The sequence below is a fragment of the Elephas maximus genome, chromosome X, assembly GCF_024166365.1.
Source record: "Elephas maximus indicus isolate mEleMax1 chromosome X, mEleMax1 primary haplotype, whole genome shotgun sequence".
Classification (NCBI taxonomy): Eukaryota; Metazoa; Chordata; class Mammalia; order Proboscidea; family Elephantidae; genus Elephas; species Elephas maximus.
In genome coordinates this window covers 177,095,177-177,108,069 of record NC_064846.1, presented here as the reverse complement: position 1 = coordinate 177,108,069, position 12,893 = coordinate 177,095,177, and the positions used below count along the sequence as shown (strand labels likewise).

The 12,893-nt window shown below is 41.6% G+C and overlaps 1 protein-coding gene across 5 annotated transcripts in view; it reads left to right on the top strand.

Moving 5' to 3' along the window:
- Positions 1-12,893, top strand: part of LOC126069415 (zinc finger protein 345-like) — a 208,786-nt gene that overhangs the window by 144,632 nt on the left and 51,261 nt on the right. The window contains exon 7 of one of the 5 annotated variants that reach the window (XM_049872805.1): positions 12,158-12,436. The exons of 3 other annotated variants lie outside the window; for them this stretch is intronic. In XM_049872805.1, the coding sequence (XP_049728762.1) occupies positions 12,158-12,169 (12 nt within the window). In that variant the 3' untranslated portion in view covers positions 12,170-12,436. Of the gene's footprint in view, positions 1-12,157; positions 12,437-12,893 lie in introns of those variants that run through there. One more of the 5 variants, XM_049872795.1, reaches the window with a different exon arrangement.

Below are 12,893 nucleotides of genomic sequence, written 5' to 3'. Positions count from 1 at the left end.
ACATACTCCCAGTTGCTCTCTCCCTAATGAGACAGCACACTCCTTTCCTCTGCTGTCTGTTTTCGTGTCCATTCAGCCAGCTTCTGACCCCCTCTGCCTTCTCATCTCCCCTCCAGTCAGGAGTTGCCCACATAGTCGCATGTGTCTACTTGGTCCAAGAAGCCCACTCCTCACCAGTATAATTTTCTGTCTTACAGTCTAGTGCAATTCCTGTCTGAAGTGTTGGCTTTGGGAATGGTTGCAGTCTTGGTCTAACAAAGGGTCCTGGAACCATGATATCCGGGGTCCCTCTAGTATTTTGTTCTAGTATCAGACCATTAACTCTGGTCTTTTTATGAGAATTGAGGTCTGCATCCCACTGCTCTCCTGCTGAGACCAATTGATGCATCTTAGATGGCTGCTTGCTAGCATTTAAGACCCCAGATGCCTCTCACCAAAGTGGGATGCAGAATGAAAGTAACCATTTTAAAGTGCACAGTATAGACTAATCCATATTACCTTTTTTGTCTTTTCTTGCTTTGGGTTGGGTTATTAGGAGGTCCCCTAGGAAGGTTTCTGGACTTTTGAGTCATATCTTCATAATTTGCACATTACTTTCTGTCAGTGTTCAAAGCATATCTTGTCCTTTTCCTGCCCAAGCCCTGAAATCAGACTTCTCAAAGAAACCCAGATAATACACCGCATGATGTCTGTTCAGGCAGTGTCCAGCCACATCTGTATCTGTGCGGTAGGGATGAGGGGCTTGATTGGCAGGGTGTCAAGAGATGAGGCCAGCCTTGAGGTTGCAGTGCTGTGGCAACCACGGATTGGCTCCCACAGCTCAGCTACAACCCCCAACCTGGCGTGCAGTTTGTGGTCCCCAAGTTGCAGCTACCGCCACTACGGGTTGCAGCCCCTGAGCTGCAACTCCTGCAGCTGCCGCTGGTGCATGCATAGCCCAGCCATCCCACAGCTTGGAGTCTGTGGGTAGGCACTGGTCTGCAGCCACTCTGCTTTGCTTCATCCCTCGAGGCTTCCAATTCCAACCAGGCTCACCAGGGCTACTTGGAGAGCACAGTACATCCAGAGGCAGCCAATGTAAGCTGCAAGTTTGCAAACCTTGAGGCTTTGGGTGCTACCGGAGAGGTAGAGCAGCTTCCGCGGGTAAAAAAAAAAAAAAAAATTGATATATTTGTAGCAAAGATATATAAATACATATCCCATATATAATACGGGTTTGCACAACGTCCAAATCACATAACATCCTATTTCACAAATCGAATCGTGGATGTTAAGCGACACATTCTTGTATTTAGAAATATCAGCATGAGGCATGCTTGTTGCTGCTGGTCCCTGAATGTGGAAAAAGTTAGGAAAATATATGTGTGAGTATGCATATAGAAAGACGTATTTACACCTATTTATATATGGATCCGTGTATATTTTAAAAACCACAAGATCTCTGATTCCCATCCAACACCACAGGGTTCATTTTAGCCTTTTCCCCTCCTTTATGTGTTACTGCTTTCCCTAATGTTAATAATGTTGCCCGTCATTATACACAATATGTTATTTGCTGAATCTTTTAATACACATAAAGTAGTTTCAGAATTGCTAACTGAGGTGGTGAACCACCATGCAGAAAGCAATTTAGCCTTCGTACAAGGTTCCTTAGACTTGGATTGAAGCTGAGGCTAATGAATGAGGACAGGCAAGATCCGACAGACTGCCTGGTGGCCTGATTGTTATGGATTGAATTGTGTCCGCCAAAAATATGTGTATTAATTTGGCTCAGCCATGATTCCCAGTATTGTGTGATTGTCCACCGTTTTGTCATCTGATGTGATTTTCCTCTATGTTGTAAATACTATCACTATGATGTTAATGAAATGGATTAGGGCAGTTATATTGATGAGATCTACAAGACTATATTGTGTCTTGAGGCAATTTCTTTTGAGATGTAAAAAAGAGAAGTGAGAGAGAGACAGGGAAGTCATACCACCAAGAAAACAGTGCCAGGAACAGAGCATGTCCTTTGGACCCAAGGATCCTGTGCTGAGAATCTCCTAGACCAGAGGAAAACTGATGACAAGGACCATCCTCCAGAGCTGACAGAGAAGGCTTTCCCCTGTCGCTGATGCCCTGAGAGGGAAATGCACTTTAGATGGGTGAGATGGAAATACAGATGCTAAGCAGGAGAAAGATATCATTAGATATCTTTCTGTATGGCCACCACGTTTAAGAACCATTCTATTATCACCCCAACTGCCCTTTTTTCTAGACTCTGATTAAGTGATATAGCTGCTAACCAAAAGGTCAGCAGTTCATATCCACCAGGCGCTTCTTGGAAACTCTGGTCCTGGAGGCTGGTATGCGATGTGCTGCTTGGGGAGCTGCCAGTGTGGATGCCTCTGGAGAGCACTCATCCAGGTCCCCATCGGTGTGTGGTCCCCTCAGCTCTGTGAAGGTCACAGTTGGGAGGCTCTGGGCATGGGCCCAGACAACAGGAGGGTGATCTTGGCCACCTGGCCACCCCTCCGTTCTGGCCAGGCCCCACGATACCCGTTGACCTTGGGCAAGCATTCTCCATCTTAGGTATATTTGCATTATTTTAAAATGCCTGTATAGTAATAAGGAGCCCTGGTGACACTGTAGTTAAGAACTTGGCTGCTAACCCAAATGTTGGCAGTTCAAATTCACCAGCCATTTCTTGGAAACCCTATGTGGCAGCTCTGCTCTGTCCTATAGGGTTACTATGAGGTGGAATCGACTCAACAGCAATGGGTTTTATATACTAATAAAAATGCAGAGGGGTGGGGCCAAGATGGCGGACTAGGTGGACGCTACCGCGGATCCCTCTTGCAACAAAGACTCGGAAAAACAAGGGAATCAATCACATACATAACAATCTACGAACCCTGAACAACAAACACAGATTTAGAGATGGAGAACGAACAAATACGGAGAGGCAGCGATTGTTTTCAGAGCCTGGAGCAAGCGTACCAGTCAGGTGACCTTCGGCGCCCGATTTGGGGCAAAGCCCAGGGGGGCAGACGGCACAAACAAGGGGCCTAGCCCTAGCCCCCGAACTCATTCCGGGAGGGGGCCCAGCCAGTTCGCACCGGCGGCGTGGCAGCGCAGCCGGTGGGAGACGTCCCCGGGAGGCAGTGACTGGTCTTGGAGCGGGGAGAGTGGCGTCCCAGCCGGGGAGCTGTTCCGCCGGGATTTTGGCGGGGCGCGAGCGCGGGGGGCAGCCCCGCCCCCTGAACTGACCTGGGGGGGCCCAGCTGGTTCGCGTGTGTGGCGTGAAGACGCAGCCGGTGGGAGAAGGCCCTGGGAGACAGTGACGGGTCTTGGAGGGGGGAGAGTTGCGTCCCAGCTGGGACACACAGTCACGGCGTAGGTGCGGGGAGCTGCTCCGCTCGCCTGAGCTGACCCTGGGGGGGAGCCCAGCCGGTTCGCGGAGGCGGTGCACCGACGCGGTACGTGGGACGGGGAGTCCCCGGGAGGCAGCGACTGATTTTGGAGTTGGGAGTGCACCGCCCCAGGCTGGCACCTGAGGATCTGACCGTGACTCCAGTGGGCCAGACCCCCTGGGGGCAATCTCCACACAGGCAGCACACATAGGCGACGCCCCCGCGGAACTCTCAGATATAATACTCATTCCAAGCAAGACAAGCAACTCTGGCTATATTCTGCGGTGCTACTCTCCTATCTCTCTGATCCCTCCCCCACCCTCCCCAGGTGGCTTCATTAACATCTGAATAGCCTGAGCCAGAGGGAGAACTCTGATAGGGATCTGACTGCATTTTTTTTTTAGTGGATTTTCTGGAAAAACTAGTTTCCCAGTGATGGCTCGGAGAAAACAATCCATATCAAACCACTTAAAGAAGCAGACCATGACAGCTTCTCCAACCCCCCAAACAAAAGAATCAAAATCTTTCCCAAATGAAGATACAATCCTGGAATTATCAGATACGGAATATAAAAAACTAATTTACAGAATGCTTCAAGACATCACAAACGAAATAAGGCAAACTGCAGAAAAAGCCAAGGAACACACTGATAAAACTGTTGAAGAACTCAAAAAGATTATTCAAGAACATAGTGGAAAAATTAATAAGTTGCAAGAATCCATAGAGAGACAGCATGTAGAAATCCAAAAGATTAACAATAAAATTACAGAATTAGACAACGCAATAGGAAGTCAGAGGAGCAGACTCGAGCAATTAGAATGCAGACTGGGACATCTGGAGGACCAGGGAATCAACACCAACATAGCTGAAAAAAAATCAGATAAAAGAATTAAAAAAAATGAAGAAACCCTAAGAATCATGTGGGACTCTATCAAGAAGGATAACTTGCGGGTGATTCGAGTCCCAGAACAGGGAGAGGGGACAGAAAACACAGAGAAAATAGTTGAAGAACTCCTGACACAAAACTTCCCTGACATCATGAAAGACGAAAGGATATCTATCCAAGATGCTCATCGAACCCCATTTAAGATTGATCCAAAAAGAAAAACACCAAGACATATTATCATCAAACTCGCCAAAACCAAAGATAAACAGAAAATTTTAAAAGCAGCCAGGGATAAAAGAAAGGTCTCCTTCAAGGGAGACTCAATAAGAGTAAGTTCAGACTACTCAGCAGAAACCATGCAGGCAAGAAGGGAATGGGATGACATATACAGAGCACTGAAGGAGAAAAAATACCAGCCAAGGATCATATATCCAGCAAAACTCTGAAATATGAAGGCGAAATTAAGATATTTACAGATAAACACAAGCTTAGAGAATTTGCAAAAACCAAACCAAAGCTACAAGAAATACTAAAGGATATTGTTTGGTCAGAGAACCAGTAATATCAGATACCAGCACAATACAAGGTCACAAAACAGAATGTCCTGATATCAACTCAAATAGGGAAATCACAAAAACAAACAAATTGAGATTAATTAAAAAAAAATAAATAACAATACACATAACAGGGAATCATGGAAGTCAATAGGTAAAAGATCACAATAATCAAAAAGAGGGACTAAATACAGGAGGCATTGAACTGCCAGATGGAGAGTGATACAAGGCGATATAGAACGATACAAGTTAGGTTTTTACTTAGAAAAATAGGGGTAAATAATAAGGTAACCACAAAAAGATATAACAACTCCATAACTCAAGAAAAACGTAACGACTCAACTAACATAAAGTCAAACACTATGAAAATCAGGATCTCACAATTTACTAAGAAAAACGTCTCAGCACAAAAAAGTATGTGGAAAAATGAAATTGCCAACAACACACATGAAAAGGCATCAAAATGACAACACTAAAAACTTATTTATCTATAATTACACTGAATGTAAATGGACTAAATGCACCAATAAAGAGACAAAGAGTCACAGACTGGATAAAGAAACACGATCCATCTATATGCTGCCTGCAAGAGACACACATTAGACTTAGAGACACAAACAAACTAAAACTCAAAGGATGGAAAAAAAATATATCAAGCAAACAATAAGCAAAAAAAAAGAGGAGTAGCAATATTAATTTCTGACAAAATAGACTTTAGACTTAAATCCACCACAAAGGATAAAGAAGGACACTATATAATGATAAAAGGGACAATTGATCAGGAAGACATAACCATATTAAATATTTATGCATCCAATGACAGGGCTGCAAGGTACATAAATCAAATTTTAACAGAATTGAAAAGTGAGATAGACACCTCCACAATTATAGTAGGAGACTTCAACACACCACTACCGGAGAAGGACAGGACATCCAGTAAGAAGCTCAATAGAGACACGGAAGACCACTTACAACAATCAACCAACTTGACCTCATTGACTTATACAGAACTCTCCACCCAACTGCTGCAAAGTATACTTTTTTTTCTAGCGCACATGGAACATTCTCTAGAATAGACCACATATTAGGTCATAAAACAACCCTTTGCAGAATCCAAAACATCGAAATATTACAAAGCATCTTCTGAGACCACAAGGCAATAAAACTAGAAATCACTAACAGAAAAACTAGGGAAAAGAAATCAAATACTTGGAAAATGAACAATACCCTCCTGAAAAAGGACTGGGTTATAAAAGACATCAAGGAGGGAATAAGGAAATTCATAGAATGCAACGAGGATGAAAATACTACCTATCAAAACCTCTGGGACACAGCAAAAGCAGTGCTCAGAGGCCAATTTATATCGATAAATGCACACATACAAAAAGAAGAAAGAGCCAAAATCAGAGAACTGTCCCTACAACTTGAACAAATAGAAAGTGAGCAACAAAAGAATCCATCAGGCACCAGAAGAAAACAAATAATAAAAATTAGAGCTGAACTAAATGAATTAGAGAACAGAAAAACAATTGAAAGAATTAACAAAGCCAAAAGCTGGTTCTTCGAAAAAATTAACAAAATTGATAAACCATTGGCTAGACTGACTGAAGAAATACAGGAAAGGAAACAAACAACCCGAATAAGAATCAGAAAAACAATTGAAAGAATTAACAAAGCCAAAAGCTGGTTCTTCGAAAAAATTAACAAAATTGATAAACCATTGGCTAGACTGACTGAAGAAATACAGGAAAGGAAACAAATAACCCGAATAAGAAACGAGAAGGGACACATCACAACAGATCCAACTGAAATTAAAAGAATCATTTCAGATTACTATGAAAAATTGTACTCTAACAAATTTGCAAACCTAGAAGAAATGGATGAATTCTTGGAAAAACACTACCTACCTAAACTAACACATTCAGAAGTAGAACAACTAAATAGACCCATAACAAAAAAAGAGATTGAAACGGTAATCAAAAAACTTCCAACAAAAAAAAAGCCCTGGCCCGGACGGCTTCACTGCAGAGTTCTACCAAACTTTCAGAGAAGAGTTAACACCACTACTACTGAAGGTATTTCAAAGAATAGAAAAGGACGGAATACTACCCAACTCATTCTATGAAGCCACCTTCTCCTTGATACCAAAACCAGGTAAAGACATTACAAAAAAAGAAAATTATAGACCTATATCCCTCATGAACATAGATGCAAAAATCCTCAACAAAATTCTAGCCAATAGAATCCAAGAACGCATCAAAAAAATAATTCACCATGATCAAGTGCATTTATACCAGGTATTCAAGGCTGGTTTAGTATCAGAAAAACCATTAATGTAATCCATCACATAAATGAAACAAAAGATAAAAACCACATGATCTTATCAATCGATGCAGAAAAGGCATTTGACAAAGTCCAACACCCATTTATGATAAAAACTCTTACCAAAATAGGAATTGAAGGAAAATTCCTCAACATAATAAAGGGCATCTATGCAAAGCCAACAGCCAGTATCACTCTAAATGGAGAGAACCTGAAAGCATTTCCCTTGAGAATGGGAACCAGACAAGGATGCCCTTTATCACCGCTCTTATTCAACATCGTACTTGAAGTCCTAGCCAGGGCAGTTAGGCTAGACAAAGAAATAAAGGGTATCCGGATTGGCAGGGAGGAAGTAAAGCTATCACTATTTGCAGATGACATGATCGTATACACGGAAAACCCTAAGGAATCCTCCAGAAAACTACTGAAACTAATAGAGGAGTTTGGCAGAGTCTCAAATTGTAAAATAAACATACAAAAATCACCTGGATTCCTCTACATCAAGAAAAAGAACACCGAAGAGGAAATAACCAAATCAATACCATTCACAGTAGCCCCCGAGAAGATAAAATACTTAGGAATAAATCTTACCAAGGATGTAAAAGACCTGTACAAAGAAAACTACAAAGCTCTACTACAAGAAATTCAAAAGGACATACTTAAGTGGAAAAACATACCTTGCTCGTGGATAGGAAGACTTAACATAGTAAAAATGTCTATTCTACCAAAAGCCATCTATACATATAACGCACTTCCAATCCAAATTCCAGTGTCATATTTTAAGGGGATAGAGAAACAAATCACCAATTTCATATGGAAGGGAAAGAAGCCCCGGATAACCAAAGCATTACTGAAAAAGAAGAAGAAAGTGGGCGGCCTCACTCTACCTGATTTCAGAAGCTATTATACAGCTACAGTAGTCAAAAGAGACTGGTACTGGTACAACAACAGGCACATAGACCAATGGAACAGAATTGAGAACCCAGATATAAATCCATCCACGTATGAGCAGCTGATATTTGACAAAGGACCAGTGTCAGTAAATTGGGGAAAAGATAGCCTTTTTAACAAATGGTGCTGGCATAACTGGATATCCATTTGCAAAAGAATGAAACAGGACCCGTACCTCACACCATGCACAAAAACTAACTGCAAGTGGATCAAAGACCTAAACATAAAGACTAAAACGATAAAGATCATGGAAGAAAAAATAGGGACAACCCTAGGAGCCCTAATACAAGGCATGAACAGAATACAAAACATTACCAAAAATGATGAAGAGAAACCCGATAACTGGGAGCTCCTAAAAATCAAACATCTATGGTCATCTAAAGACTTCACCAAAAGAGTAAAAAGACCACCTACAGACTGGGAAAGAATTTTCAGCTATGACATCTCCGACCAGCACCTGATCTCTAAAATCTACATGATTCTGTCAAAACTCAACCACAAAAAGACATAGAACCCAATCAAGAAGTGGGCAAAGGATATGAACACATTTCACTAAAGAAGATATTCAGGCAGCCAACAGATACATGAGAAAATGCTCTCTATCATTAGCCATTAGAGAAATGCAAATTAAAACTACGATGAGATTCCATCTCACACCAACAAGGCTGGCATTAATCGAAAAAACACAAAATAATAAGTATTGGAGAGGCTGCGGAGAGATTGGAACTCTTATTCACTGCTGGTGGGAATGTAATATGGTACAACCACTTTGGAAATCTATCTGGCGTTATCTTAAACAGTTAGAAATAGAACTACCATACAACCCAGAAATCCCACTCCTCGGAATATACCCTAGAGATACAAGAGCCTTCACACAAACAGATATATGCACACCTATGTTTATTGCAGCTCTGTTTACAGTAGCAAAAAGCTGGAAGCAACCAAGGTGTCCATCAATGGATGAATGGGTAAATACATTGTGGTATATTCACACAATGGAATACTACGCATCAATAAAGAACAGTGACGAATCTGTGAAACATTTCATGACATGGAGGAACCTGGAAGGCATTATGTTGAGCGAAATCAGTCAGGGGCAAAAGGACAAATATTGTATAAGACCACTATTATAAGATCTGGAGAAATAGTAAAAACTGAGAAGAACACATACTTTTGTGGTTACAAAGGGGAGAGGGTTTTTTATTGATTAATCAGTAGATAAGAATTTTTTTTTTTTAAGAACTGCTCTGGGTGAAGGGAAGGACAACACTCAATACATGGAAGGTCAGCTCAATTGGACTGGACCAAAAGCAAAGAAGTTTCTGGAATAAAATGAATGCTTCAAAGGTCAGCGGAGCAGGGGCGGGGGTCTGGGGAGAATGGTTTGAGGGGACTTCTATGTCAATTGGCAAAATAATTCTATTATGAAAACATTCTGCATCCTACTTTGAAATGTGGTGTCTGGGGTCTTAAAGGCTAACAAGTGGCCATCTAAGATGCATCAATTGGTCTCAACCCACCTGGAGCAAAGGAAAATGAAGAACACCAAGGTCACACGACAACTAGGAGCCCAAGAGACAGAAAGGGCCACATGAACCAGAGACCTACATCACCCTGAGACCAGAAGAACTAGTTGGTGCCCGGCCACAATCGATGACTGCCCTGACAGGGAGCACAACAGAGAATGCCTGAGGGAACAGGAGATTAGTGGGATGCAGACCCCAAATTCTCATAAAAAGACCATACTTAATGGTCTGACTGAGACTAGAGGAATCCCGGCGGCCATGCTCCCCAGACCTTCTGTCGGCACAGGACAGGAACCATCTCCGAAGACAACTCATCAGACATGAAAGGGACTGGTCAGCGGGTGGGAGAGAGATGCTGATGAAGAGTGAGCTAATTATATCAGGGGGACACTTCAGAGTGTGTTGGCAGCTCTTGTCTGGAGCGGGGATGGGAGGATAGAGAGAGAGAGAAGCTGGCAAAATTGTCACGAAAGGAGAGACTGAAAGGGCTGACTCAATAGGGGAAGAGCAGGTGGGAGTACGGAGTAAGATGTATGTAAACCTATATGTGAGAGACTGATTGGATTTGTAAACGTTCACTTGAAGCTTAATAAAGGTTAATAAAAAAATGCGTGGGACTATGTATAATTTACGTAAGCTGTGAGGATTTCAAAAGTAGTTTCTACACAAAATGTATAAGAGAAGAAATTAGTCATCAGCCTTACATCCCACAGAGAACGTGTTGTCAAAATTGTCATTTTGAGATGTCAGGAGACTTACTTTTATTTAAGATGATTTGAAGGCACACAAAAAGACGTGTTCCAGTGGATTTTCTGAAAGCATTTTGATCCTGGTATCTAAAGGCTATAAAAGCAAAGAGTGTGCCTTAAGCACCCTTCTGACATGGAATGGAAGAAGTCTCTCCTGGAGACCACCTTTCAGCCAAACACTAGAAAACCTATAAAATAAACAGTAACACCCAGGAGGAATGTGCTCTGTAGAACAATCAGTAATATGCTACCAAAAGGGCAACACTGACCCATAAGGGAAGATGAGAATGCAGGAATGGGTAGAAAAATCAGATGAAGGGAAACAAGGCAACCAGGCAAAAATGGGTAGAGTAGTGACACAGTGTGAGAATTGGAACCAATGTCATGTAACCCTTTGTGTACAAACTGTTGAATGGGAAACTTGCTCTGTAAACTTCCACCTAAAACAAAATATTTTTGAAAAGAAAACTAACAAATATAAGAGCAAGACAAAAATCATTGATTAACTTCATCAGGTGTGTATGTATATGCGTAAACCTAAAAGAAAATGACAATAAAAGAATTCAGGAATTTATTAAGCAAAGCAGGTAACATGGCTGGGTGGTGTTCAACCCAAGGAAGCATTGAGAATTTCATGTTTGTAATTTGTCTTGTAGAGCACATGAATAGTAAAAAGCAAAAGGCATACAAAACAATCCAGTCATCTTAAGAGATGCAAAAGATTTCGTTAAAAAAAAAAAAGTTTCATGAAACCATATATGCAAATGCTTATATATGTTAAAGCTCCCTCATGGCCATCAGAGATATGTAAGTGAAACCACAATGAGAAACCATTCCCACTTGGATGCCTGAGGAGCCCTGGTGGTGTAGTGGTTAAGAGTTTGACTGCTAACCAAAAGATTGGCAGTTCAAATCCACCAGCCACTCCTTGGAAACCCCATGGGGCAGTTCTACTCAGTCCTGTAGGTCGCTAAGAGTCGGAATCCACTCAACAGTAAGGGATTTTTTTTGTTTGTTTGTTTTAGGATGCCTGAGATTTAAAAAAAAAAAAAGTGCTGGCAAGAATGTGGGGAAATTGGAATACTTACCCCCTGCTGGTGGGAATGAAAAATGGTAGAGCCATTGTGGAAAACAGTGTGGTGGTTCCTCAAAAAACTGAAAATAGAACTACCATATGATCCAGCTATTCTACTCTTAGGTATATACCCAAAAGACTTGAAAGCAGACTCAAACACAATCTTGTATAAAAAAAAAAATACCACTGTTCATTGCAACGTTATTCACAATAGCCAAAAGGTGGAAACAGTCTAAAAGCTCCAATAGAAGACTGGATAAACAAAATGTGGTACATACATAAAATGGAATATTACACAGCCAGTAGGAGATTGAAATCTTTTTTTTTTTTAATTGTACTTTAGATGAAGGTTTACGAATAAACTAGTTTCTCATCAAACAGTACACACATTGTTCTATGGCATTGGTTAACAACCCCACATGATGTAAACACTCTTCTTAACCTTGGCTTCCCTATTACCAGCTTTTCTGTTCTCTCCTGCCTTCCAGTACCCACCCCAGGGCTGGTGCACCCCTTTAGTCTTGTTTTGTTCCATGGCCCTGTTCAATCTCTGGCTGAAGGGTGAACCTCAGGAGTGACCTCATTACTGAGCTGAAAGGGTGTTGGGGGCCATACTCTCAGGGTTTCTCCAGTCTCTGTCAGGCCAGCAAGTCTGGTCTTTCTTTATGAGTTAGAATTTTGTTCTACATTTTTCTCCAGCTCTGTCCATGACCCTCTATTGTGATCCCTGTCAGAGTGGTCGGTGATGGTAGCTGGGCACCATCTCCTTCTGGACTCAGTCTGGTGGAGGCCGTGGTAGATGTGGTCCATGAGAAATGAAGTCTTGATACATGCTGGAATATGGAAGAAGATGGAAGACATTATGCTGAGTGCAATAAGTCATTCAGAAAAGGACAAATATTATATGACCTAATATAAAAGGTAAGAAAAGGGAAATGTATAGAGAACAAAGTTTATTAGTGGTTACTAGATGCAGGAGGGAGGGAGAAAAGGGTAAAGGGAGGTTAACAGTGATGGAAATATCACATTGATTAATGGTATGGTTGCACAGCTGATTATTGCAATTACTGTCAATATGTTGTACACCTTTAAAAAGTTGAATTAGCAAAAGTTGTGTGATAGATACATTTACAACAATGAAAAAAGTATAGCAGCTGAAGCTGCTTAAACTCATTGGATTTGGTTTCTTGGTTTGGAGGTTTAGGATCATGGTTTCATGGGACATCCCCATTAACTGATCTAATAACATGTTTAGTTCTTGTGTTCTAACTCCTAGTTTGTTGCACAGTTCCTGGGGTCTTAAAAGCTTGCAAACGACCATCCAAGGCACATTAATGGTCTCTGTTTGCCATGAGTAGCAGGGGAAGAAGTTGAGTCAAAAATAGGAGGAGGACATGTGTGTGTAATTGCCTCCATGAACAACTTCCTCCTTTGC